A 12,511-nucleotide genomic window follows, 5' to 3' on the forward strand; every position below is an offset into this window, starting at 1 on the left:
TTTTATAAATGTTGTCAATTAATAAAGGAGGGATAGTACTAATTCGTGGTACAAACCCAAAAAACGTCATCTATTTTGATTTTGGAACTATTTTTCAATGTGTGCTTAGGTGTCCCATCTTCCCCCATTGTACTAGATATTCCTACTTAAAATATAAATCGCTCACGTTACGTCTTCGCATTCTTTTAGTCGTCGTTGTAGAATGGAAGCGCTCAGGTTTATTAGAGGCAAGTTCCATTGGATTCTACTTGAAAACTTCCTCAGGCATAGAATGCTGGGAGCCACGGTAAGAAGAACGTATCGAAGGTGCTTCGGTAATGGTCTGAAGCCGCATTTAGTTAAAATAATGCAAATTGTGATTTTGTATTAACAAAGGGCCAACAAACTGTTTTAGTCTCGCAGAATGATTTGTATGGCAGACATAGCGATAGTTACATTAAAGCTTAAGATTATTTTTTATAAGGAAAGAACAATATCAAAACTGTACCATTGTAGGAGTATGTGTCCCTGTCAAGACACTTAACGGCAATTGCTTCAACCTAGTAGTTACTAATTAGTTGTCCAAATTATCAGCCATGCGTAAAAATAGTCACCCACACAGTAACATACATGAAAACTTGTAAGTTTGCGTGAGGTGTATGAAACAAAACACATTTTATAATAACTTTCGTTTTCCGGTCACGCGAGGATAGAGTTACATTTATTCATTTAACATATTCAACAAAAAAGATACATTTGAAACTAATACACCTGTCATTGCTTTGTTACACGGGAATAAAGCAAGTGCTATTCATAGAGCGACTATACCTGTGTGTAGTGTTAGACCTGTAGTGAACGTTTATCACTGTTGTTGTCACTATGATGGATAACGTTATGAATATCATAGTGAAGAGGAGGTACTCCCCGATTAATGGAATCGCATTGGATGTTGATGGGATGATTTCCGTAATCACAAGAAGGTAAAATGTGTGAGCCAGGAGCACTGAGATGCAGAGAGTGATCTTCTCCTGGGAGTCAGAGGGAAGATAGAAGACAAGAGCTGGGGGGAGAGAAGGTATAGTCACACTAGTAGCCATGGGTAAAACAAAATAGGTATAGTCACACTAGTAGCCAAAAATGTGTAAACAAAATCTTGGGTAGCATTGTAAAAAATGCAGTTTTACATCCTAGATGTAAAACATGAAAAATCATTAATGTAAATAACGCGAAATCACGCTAATAGGGTATTGCGCCAACTCTGCCTGTATCCTATAACGTCTTATATAATAAGTTATAACCACACTGGAGTATACGCCGCACCTAGTTTTGTAATTTTATTTTAATATAAAGCTTGCAATATAGTTTGCATTTACATGATATTTTACAACTCTACATCATGGCGCCCTCTGTCTATTATAGAGGGCGCCATGCTCTACATCATTATGGCGATCGTTACTGTGCCCGAACAGGAAAAAATTAAGTCATTTAAAATAGGTTACTACCTGTAAGGAACGAAATTCCTAGACACGGTGTGATCAGAAACACAATGTAGAATAGTGGCAACCGTTTCATAACAAAACAATATGATATACCGTTCTGACCAAACATAACTTCTATCGTTTCGATGGTGTTCCTGTTTTATAGTTTGTTTTGTTTTTTGCAGTTAAAAACTTTGGTTAAAAAACTATAAAATAAAACAAACTTAATTAACTGTTATGATATCGATGGTACACAGTGCCTTTGGGCTAAATTTTAAAACTTAAGGGTAATGGAGGTAACTTCTCTAAACCTGTCACGCGACGATAGTTAAATATATAGTAGTGTGGTGTAAGATGAGACATGCTTTCTTTCTCTTTTCTCGGCCCATTTCGTTTTCTTGGCCTTTATTTTGAACAATATAACCAAAGGCCCGTAACTCTAAAAGAGCGTTGTTAGTTATAATACGAATACAATCGGGAAATATGGGCTTTAAGTGCTAACAGTAACACATATTACCCCACAGTAATATGTACTATCTCTGTTATTTTCGGTTTTTGATTTAAGCGTTCTAATACACAGCTAAGTTGAGCCAATATTTTAGTTTCTAATCTTTTTATATAAAGTGAAGGATCACTACTTGATGTATGTTCTAACACAGTTCTAACCTTTTTATATAAAGTGAAGAATCACTACTTGATGTATGTTCAACATGAGTGTCAACAATGTCCCACTCCCCGTTATGAAGAAGGTTTGTGACGTCAACCTTAGAGACAGACAGGGTTTTTAAGGGCCTAAACACACTCAAATGCACATCGCTTAAATAGATAGAGTGTGTTTTTCTAATTCCAACGACACCTTACTTGTTTTATCGGTTCTGTATAACCAAAAATATTCCAACTCAAACACCGTGAAATTCATAAAACTGATTGGAAAGTTGCGTGGCGAAAAAATTGAGAAGTGTACTACCCACGTGACAAAACACGTCACAAAATTGTTGAAGCGTGGCCGCTCTCATTCAGAAACACTGAGAAAGGCGAGAGGCAGTGTTTTTATCGAAAAACGAGAGAACAATAAAAAACGCAAAAAAGCACAAAAAAACGCAGGTTTCGCTTTTACGAATGAATCAGTCACGTGACTAGTTCGTTTCTACGTCACAATCACGAAGCTCGTAATAAAAAAAAAAGGATAGCGCTAGAGATCACTGTTTGAGGACGAATATCTATGCCTATACTGGACCAATTTTAATAAGCAAAGTATTTTTGGAATCAATAAAACAGTCGCTTTATGAATTTATCATAAAAAAATAAAAGTGACGTGGGGTGTGTTTAGGCCCTTTAAAAAATACACAGTCATACGCGTGGTAAATCGTAAGCCGACACAAGGTTTATTAACCCATAGCATACTGAAGTGTACCATAAATTGATTAAACAACACATCTGTGTTATACGACTGTAATTGACCAACCATGCGAGACTAATAATTTACATTTATTTAGTTAGGATTTAAAATTTGGGTACATGTTTTAAACGATCAGATAAAAATTAAGAAAAAAAATTCCGCCTTGTTTTTGAAATTTACTTGCAACTATATTTATTTAAAATTTCAAATGCATGTCAGTTTGGACGTACAGCTGTACGACGCAGTAGCATAGTTCGTTAGCGAGCATGTCTGTAACCCAGAGGTAATGTAATCAAGGCTCTTTACTGTCGGCGTATGTGTCTTTTCGCAAAACAGCAGCTATTACTCCAACCCAGTAACTAATGTGTTGTTCAAATTATAGGCCACACATCTAAGAAATAAAAAGTTCACTAAAAAATAATCTTCCATTAAGTAACATTAACTCGTAAACTGCTGGCACGAGGTGTATGAAACATAACACTCGTGTTTAACGACTGTCGTTTTTTTGGCCACGCAAAGATAAAGTAAGTTGCATTCAATAATTCGTGTTTTTTACCTTGGTTTCCATAGGGACAAGTTGTACTGTGTTGTTTCCATAGGTCCACGAAGCTAAAAACACATTTATATTATAGCCGTTACGTTTTTAAAAATTATCAACAGGATTGTGAGGGTATAGTCATACTATACTGTAAATATAGTACAATGGGGGAAGATAGGACACTTAAGCACATATTGCTAAATATTCCCAAAATTAAAATAGATGACGGTTTTTGGGTAATATCACGAGTTAGTACTATCATTCCTTTACTAATTATCACCAATTTAATCAAATATAATAAAACACACGAGGAGTTATTTAGGGATCCGCACAACAAGTGAAATTTTACAAATTCGAAAATACACAGGATAAGATGGGACAATTTAAAATCATTGTTAATTTTGATTACTAAGTGTATTTATAAATAGGAATATACGTAAATAACACGAAATAATACTGTACGCTTTGAAAATTAAGCCTAAACATTCTTTTTCTTGCTCTACTGCTATAGTTTTTATCATGTTGCCTATACATTATATTATTGCATAACAATTGGTATTGTTTGAAAGACAATGGGTAATGAAACATCAATGGATAAATATTGTATCCTACAAATGTATATGAACTTGTAATAACAGAAAATTGATAATAACTATTGATAAAGTTTTTATTTTTGCTACAAATTGGGTATTACTACTCTGTGTTTGGCACAAGCCACTTCTTATTAATTATCACCAAGTGCAAATGACCAAATTTCAAATATATTTTCAAAATATTATATTTTTAATATATCAGCATCAAAGTTAGTGTAGACCAAGTTAGGAAACGGATTGTAAAACAACGAGTCTTGTTATCCATTGTCGCGCGTCTATGACGTCGTAGACGCCACCATTACGGAGCCCACAGCATAGCATTTTATCATTGCTGGGTGCTGTTTTTCGCCTAAGTAATGCGATTTTTAAGAACCAAGCACTTCTGCGCGTAAAAATGGCTTTCTACTAATGTTATATCTTATCACAATAATAAACCTCACATAAAGAATCAAATTTTATTGAACACTCGATCGATTAATGAGTAAAAAAACAGAAAATATCAAGTATACCAACCAAAAATATAAAAGAACATGTTTAAAATATAAAAAAAACGCATAACATTAACATATACTAGTGTATCTAGCTGCAGTTTTACATGTAAATTGCCGTGATTTTACTTTTTGGCTCACAAACTTAACACGTATACCCGGTAACGAAACTTAAGGAATCTTTGTAAAATTTGCCTAATATCGAAGTGACATTGTGGTAAACAATACTGAGTTACTATTTTTGATCCTCTGCTTGAATTAATAAGCTACCTGTTCTGCGTTCTTGGTCTTTTTGAAATCGGAATACGCGTACACCTTATCTGCTAGTACTTAAGCAGTTTGGAGCTGCATGGCCACTCATGTTGAATTATAAATGTAGTATATACTGGTTCTGCAGATTCGTAGGTATGATCATATACTATTATGTAAACTAAGCTGATTGCTGCTAGTATTAATCGCCAACGTTAAGTATCCTGTTAAACCACACTGTACGCTGAAAACCAGTCAAAATATTAATTTACTTCACATTAATTCTTAGATTTAATATTATACAACAAGAATTATATTAGAAATTATATGTTAAATGTTAAAACAACCGCTATACGGGTTTTCTAGCTTTGTATCGCTTACAAGAACTACATGAACACATGCCGACCATGCATTTGTATAGGCGATTCACGCTTTGTGGGCTCCGTAATGGCGGACACGAGCGCCGTTTCCTAACTTGGTCTATACTAACTTTGATCAGCATCTTATAGTTGAAAACTCCCAGACGTATAAATTACTAAATTAAAAGCAAATATTTCGAAGTTTGGCAATGAAAACATACAAAACTACAATGTGGGGGAAGATGGGACTCTAAAATGAAATATAATTACATTAGCAATATTCTGCAACCATGGCCTACTCAATACACGGCCTAGGAATACACCGAAACTGCTCAGAAAATAAGAGGCCTATTGATGCGAACAATGCCCATTATAATAAATTGTTACGTCATGGTTTTATGAATGGATTTTGTTGTCTGGCTGTAGTTTTTGCATCAAATAACAGTTTATTTACCATTCTCGGTTAAATTACCTTATTTTTCGCGGTATTTTATCAACATCTTATATTTTTTATAAATGTTTAAGCATGACTGAACAGATAGGAGCTTCTTTTAACCACGTGCGGCATACAAGTAAGTTTTACCCAAAGTTAGTATAGACCAAGTTAGGAAACGGCGCTCGTGTCATTAGGGATGCATGGTCGGCATGTGTTCATTTAGTTCTTGTAAGCGATACAAAGCTAGAAATCACGTATAGCGGTTGTTTTAACATTTAAAATATAATTTCTAATATAAATCTTATTGTATAATATTAAATCTAGGAATTAATGTGAAGTAAATTAATATTTTGACTGGTTTTCGGCGTACAGTGTGGTTTAACAGGGTACTTTACGCTGGCGATTAAGACTAGCAGCAATCAACTTAGTTTACATAATAGTATAAGATCATACCTACGAATCTACAGAGCCATTCTTTACTACATTTATAATCCAACATGAGTGGACATGCAGCTCCAAACTGCTTAAGTACTAGCAGATAAGGTGTTCGCGTTTTCCGATTTCATAAAGACCCGTAACGCAGAAAAGGTAGCTTACTAATTCAAGCAGAGGACCAAAAATAGTAACTTAGTATTGTTTTCCTCGATGTCACTTCGATATTAGGCAAATTTTACACAGGCCTACACCAGTTTATGGTAATGCTATGCGTTTGTATGTATGGTAATGTTATTTTTGTTTGTATTTTTATATTTTAAACATGTTATTTTATGTTTTTGGTTAGTAAACCTGATATTTTCTGTATTTTTACTCTTTAATCGATTGAGTGTTCAATAAAAGTTGATTATGTATGTGAGGTTTATTATTGTGATAGGATATAACATTAGTAGAAAGCCATTTTTACGCGCAGAAGTGCTTGGTTTTAAAAAAATCGCAATATTTAAACGAAAAACAGCACCCAGCAATGATAAAATGCTATGCCGTGGGCTCCGTATTGGTGGCGACTATGACGTCATAGACAATGACTTGCATTGTTAAAGGGCCTAAACACACCCCAAATGTACTTCGCTTTAATCGATAGAGTGTGTTTTTCTAATTCCAACGACACCTTACTTGTTTTAATCGGTTCTGTATAACCAAAGATATTCCAGCTCAAACACCGTGAAATTCAAAAAACTGATTTGAAAGTTGCGTGGCGAAAAAATTGAGAAGTGTACTACCCACGTGACAAAACACGTCACAAAATTGTTGAAGCGTGGCCGCTCTCATTCAGAAACACTGAGAAAGGCGAGAGGCAGTGTTTTACGTAACAAAATTGTTGAACGTAACAAAATTGTTGAAGCGTGGCCGCTCTCATTCAGAAAGGCGAGAGGCAGTGTTTTCAGCGAAAAACGAGAGAACAAAAAAAACGCAAAAAAGCACAAAAAAACGCAGGTTTCGCTTTTACGAATGAATCAGTCACGTGACTAGTACGTTCCTACGTCACAATCACGGAGCTCGTAGTAAAAAAAGATAGCGCTAGAGATCACTGTTTGAGGGCGAATATCTCCGCCTATACTGGACCAATTTTAATAAGCAAAGTATGTTTGGAATCAATAAAACGGTCGCTTTATGAATTTACCATAAAAAATAAAAGTGACGTGGGGTGTGTTTAGGCCCTTTAAGCTCAATTAACAGCCTACATAACAGCCTATATCACTGCAACTTTTTTTCTATTTTACCAAGTTTAAGCGTATTTGTAATATCTTAATGGAATATTTTATATAACAGTATTACTAACTTTCGAATAATAATATAAATCCTATCAGTTTATCACCCACATGATAATTAAACGTCACTAGAAAGCATTTTATTAAGCATCATTAGAACGGTATACATTTATTTTGTTCGTTGCCTCTTTTTTTCTGAAAGGGTGTTCTTGCGTACACAGTCGGTGTCCATGGTTTGTTTGTTATTATAAAAAATATTGACGTTGATCTTCGCTGCAAACTTAACAACCCACTCTTGATGGTTGCAAACAAGAACAAAGTCACTGGAAAAATTTGTTACAACAAATTCTGCTGCATCTGTTAAATTGGCATCAACATACTCCATAATTACATCATCCAGTAGATGAAGAATGGCAAATCCTCTGCAGACTAGCGTTAACAGTTCAATTGAAGCAACTGTAAGACCACCGCGGTTTAAAAGATCAAAATATGGAGAATCGCTTTCATCCCCATGTGAAGCTTGTTTACATTCAAGACATTTAGATCTTTTAATGAGCTTCTTGGCAACATATCCAGCAATCACATTAGCCACTTCCCTGCTATCATCACATAAACGAATATTTTTGATATCATCTTCCAACTCGCCAAGTTTCATGAGAAATGATGGATATATTACCGCCTTCTTCTTCACCAGAACATCTTCTTCCCATAGGTTTATTCCCGCTTTTACCAACGATCGACATTTTAAAATTTTTTCAGAGGTCTGTACTTCACGAAGACTCACTAAAAATCGGCCACCACTCATTTGGCGATATTGCGAGAATCTTCTTTCAATCGGATCGCTCTGAAACTTTCCCAATAGCACATAGTCATAACCTTCATCCAATAACTGTTTAGCAAGAAGACATTGCGAGCGGACGGTCCGGATTAATGCACTTGCTGTTTGTTTAGACAAGCAAAATGTGCTACCACAACTTGAAAACCAATCTTCTAACCAATTGGCAACCACTGCAAGAATTCAAACCGTTTATCATTTTTAACAAAAGCATTTCCAAGTGAATTTGGGTGAAAACGGGTTTTAGAATTGACGCACATCCACCACACGTGAACCAAGTTTAAGAACGTAGCCATGTCATGTCTAAGTGGGAAATAACTTCTACATGCAGCAATAGTGCTGTCGTCAAATATTGCCAATGCAAGAGAAACGTTTTGTTTGTTGTTCTGTGGATGCGGTGAAGTGAAAGTTAATTTTCTAGCCTTCTTCAAGTTTCCATCAATTGGACAATCCTTATTATAGATATAGTGCAGACCATTCCAGGTAATGTAACCAGCATCACAATTAAGTTTTATGGCGTCGGATTGAAAAGAAATAGATGGAAAAACAAACTTTTTCGCATTCAATAAATTGTTACGTACATTTTTCACCAAATGTACATTATCAAAACACATATAAATGTCCGTTGGGTTTGCAGGATGTTTGGTGGAGTAATCATTCTTAGCTGGAAACTTTGACGCAAGAAATTTAAACGCAGCCACATTCGATGAATGATTATCAGAAACTAGACCACGAACTTTAAAGCCAACACTTGCCACTTCAGCAATGCATTCTGATACATTATCAGCCAACCATTGACCACCAATTTTGGTTTCTGGACAAGATCGTATTACAAAGGGGGTACTTGATTTTATTCCTTGAATCATAAATACTACAATTCCTTTATACAGTTTTCCACTTTCGTCAGCACCGACGTATTCCCCACTTTCAAATTGGCATGACTTTTGCAGGTACATCCATCTACCATAATAACAACATCTTCTGATATTTCACCACCCTCTTTCAGCAAAGACACAGCCTTATGAGTGTCAAGATTACCCTGTTTGATCTTTCGTAAAAAAGACAGTGACGGCAAAGGAAATTTGTCAAGCAGAAGTCTGTACGCCTGAGCAGATGTGTGACGAAGAGTGAGGCAAAACCTGATCATTGCAGCGGAACATGGAGGCCGTCCTTTCGCTTTGTAATGCTGTCGCATTGCCATTTTTTGCAGTATCGGATCCACAGCAAAGCTATTCAGATGCGTGGGGAAGTTATCGAACTGCGTGAAACTGACAAGCGTTTTGCCATTTTTAGTGAACCAAGGTGGTAGTGGAACTGGATTGCCGCAATATTGCAGTTTAACACGCAAATCCTTATCAATTCGTATAGCTCCTTGCATACTAGGAAACCCAGATTTAATGATCAACTTGTAGTACATCGCATGGTCGTCAGTTTTACAAAAGCTATACCCATCTGGATAATTCAATTCTGTCAACTGGTCAAAGCAATTGATCTGATCTCGGCTCATGAAGGCATCCATCTCATCTTCCGCAAATACTCTTACTAAGGGTTCTTTTCTGGTTGTTCCAACAGTTGCAAGGCAAGACGGTTTTTCAGCGAGAGCTTCCTCAGATGCGATGGTGGGCACAGGATTACACTTCCAATTTAACTTTTAATCATTAACAAATTTGATCCATTTTCTTAACAACTCGGGATTGTTGAGAGGAAAACTGAATGCAGAAACTTTTCCAGGATTAGATGCATAGCCAGACTTGCAGTTGTACGCAGCACATTTGTTTACCATATTGCTTTAAGTTGCACTGTAAGCCACAAAACAGAATTGCAACAAAACAGAATTGCAGTATATGGTAATAATATCAGAAATATCAAAGTTTGTTACTGGATTAGCAGGTCAATAAGCCAGTACCTGTGCCGGTACAAGTGGTACCTCCTGTACCGCTATAGTTAGTAAACGTTTTCTATCGCGGTTGTAACACGCCAAGATGGCGTCATTTTCACAGGCCTAATCACTAACGAAGCGGTAACTGACTAAAAACGCCAAATATAAGTACTAGTAAAAACAAATATTAGGCCTAAAACTTATTGCACTTTAATTGTTGCATGTCAATACGAAAATTGTTAAAAAAATATCACGTTTGAACCTGCAAATACCTAATAAAACTACTCTGCAGTTGCTGAAATTTGCAAGTACACAGCAGGTATCATTTAAAATATTCATGTTTCATTCCAAGTCATTGTTGTAACAATGGTCATTATTTTGTATAATAGGCCTGTTAGCTTTTTGTTTTGAAACTGACAAATCAGGCCGTATCTTTAGTAGGCCATGGTTCTACTGCTAGTCTATTTACTTAATTATTTTTAGCCCGTTTTGTTAACCACAGCCAGTTTTGTTTTATTTCAATGCCGAGATACAGCGCGCGTGGTGATTACCATCGGCGCATTCTTTCGTTTATTTTCGTCTTAAATTCCTGTGTTTTTCGTTGATTGATTGATTGGTTGTTTTATTGCGTAAGGGCCGTTTCGTTTGCCACTTATTTTTAGTCGGAATAATGTTGGTTGGATCGCTAAGTGAACGGACTTGTTTTTGTGGATAAAGAAGCTAAACGCTACACTTCTATACACAAACGACGTTTTTAAAAGCCCCCAGAAAATAATAATAAAAAATGAGCGCCCACTTGTGAAAAAAATGGAGTGATGATCGGATAATAAGTCGCATATCCAGATAATCTCATGCAGGTCCAGGTCACAGTTGCCTTTTTCTTTGGCGTTTTTCTGGGTTAACAATTGGTTTATTATGTCGTTAGCCAAGGTAACCTTAGTAAACCGTTTAGAGACGGTTCCACAGAAATAAAAAAAGAGCAGAACGCGCAACTGCCCAAAACGTGATATATTCTTTTTTCTATTCACGTGACCGCCAACTCCGTCCCCATTTCGCATGGTCTCCATTGTAAAAGATAGGCGCACAGTGGTTTTAGCTGTTTATTTTATAAACTACACTAAATATTCCAGTTTATTAGGCCAGTTTAGTTTTTGGTAGGTTGCTTGTATAGGAAAATTAATTATAATTATTTTATAAATTTAATTAAAAACGTTCAAACAAAGGGTTTGTTAAAAATATATATATGTCGGGAAATATTTATTTTTCCCTATAAACTTAAATCAAGTAAAAAAAAAACGAAGAAAAACTACATAAACCTGGCTTCCATTGACTATTATAGTCAAAGGGAACGAGTCGTGTAAAAGAGAGAGTGTATCATGCTCTCTCCTTTACCGACATTAGAGATGCGCGTTCTATTCTTTTTCATTTCTGACATTGTACAAGCAAGTGTAGTTTTGCATAACTTTCTGCAAAGCTCATCAGTTGTAAAACACAACTATGGAGATGTGGGTCTAAATTCTGGTGATTGTGTCAAATCTTCTTGGAGGCAAACCGTTCCAAACTCTATAATTTATCATAGAATTAGAGATATTGGCTTCATTTGATGGGTTCCCACTTTAACATAGTGCGCCAAACCGGTCTTTCCGCCATTTATTCCAGCCCAAATGCATGTCCGTAACATAACAGCCGACAACACTAAATATTATTACGTTGTCTCGGCCCTTGACAGCGAATCAGCAACAGCGGTTAGTACTGTTCTTGACCAACCACCAAACCAGAACAATTTTGAAACTATTAAGAGGGAACTGCTGGCAGTTTACGAGTTAACGGAGAAACAGAAGCAGCACCTACACGCTACATTCGGCACCCAAGAACGATGTCCTGTTCATGGCATTCTTTCTTCGCCAACTTCCAATGAAAGTCCAAGCTATCCTGGCTGCCCGTGATTTTACAGATGTCGAGGAGATGGCCCTTGCAGCCGAGGAAGTTATATGGCTACCTCCTCACACCCAATCACCGCATTAAACCCGCGGACACGACCACGACCACTCAGGGGCGGATCCAGACATTTGCTTTAGGGGGGGCGATTTTGTTACTAAAAACTCGAAAACCTTTAACAGACAAAAGTTATGTATTTTTAGCGCCGAAAACACACACAACAATAATGTACAAGAAAGGTCATAATCGAGCGAAATAGACGCCAAAATACTTAGCCTACACTACAAAATCCAATCTGCGGTTTTTACTGTTTGCAAAACGGTTAATAATAGCATCTGGATCCATAACAATATCTCTGTGCTGGTGCATTAGAGCTAGACCACTGAGCCTTTCCTCGCCCATATTGCTTCTTAACCAGGTTTTGAGCGATCGCAACGATGAAAAACTCCTTTCTGCTGAGGCAACACTGATAGGTAGAGTGAACAAGATTTTTAGAAGCAAGTGAACGAGCATATACACATTTTCATCACACTGTTCTAAAGCTTCTTTCAATGTTATTGGGAAAACTTGGGCCGTTTTAGCAGAACGTCGCCACTTTTCTTTCCACAACATTATTTCCGAATGAAGAGCAGTC

The 12,511-nt window shown here is 36.4% G+C and overlaps 1 protein-coding gene across 1 annotated transcript in view; it reads right to left on the minus strand.

The window, feature by feature from the left end:
- nachr (neuronal acetylcholine receptor subunit non-alpha-3-like) overlaps positions 1-12,511 on the minus strand; it is a 20,254-nt gene that overhangs the window by 2,744 nt on the left and 4,999 nt on the right. Inside the window, 5 exon segments of the mRNA NM_001278973.1 lie at positions 167-322; positions 808-1,039; positions 1,482-1,612; positions 2,124-2,221; positions 3,413-3,465. Coding sequence (NP_001265902.1) covers positions 167-322; positions 808-1,039; positions 1,482-1,612; positions 2,124-2,221; positions 3,413-3,465 — 670 coding nt within the window.

Source organism: Ciona intestinalis, unplaced genomic scaffold, assembly GCF_000224145.3.
Source record: "Ciona intestinalis unplaced genomic scaffold, KH HT000179.2, whole genome shotgun sequence".
NCBI classification, from domain to species: domain Eukaryota; kingdom Metazoa; phylum Chordata; class Ascidiacea; order Phlebobranchia; family Cionidae; genus Ciona; species Ciona intestinalis.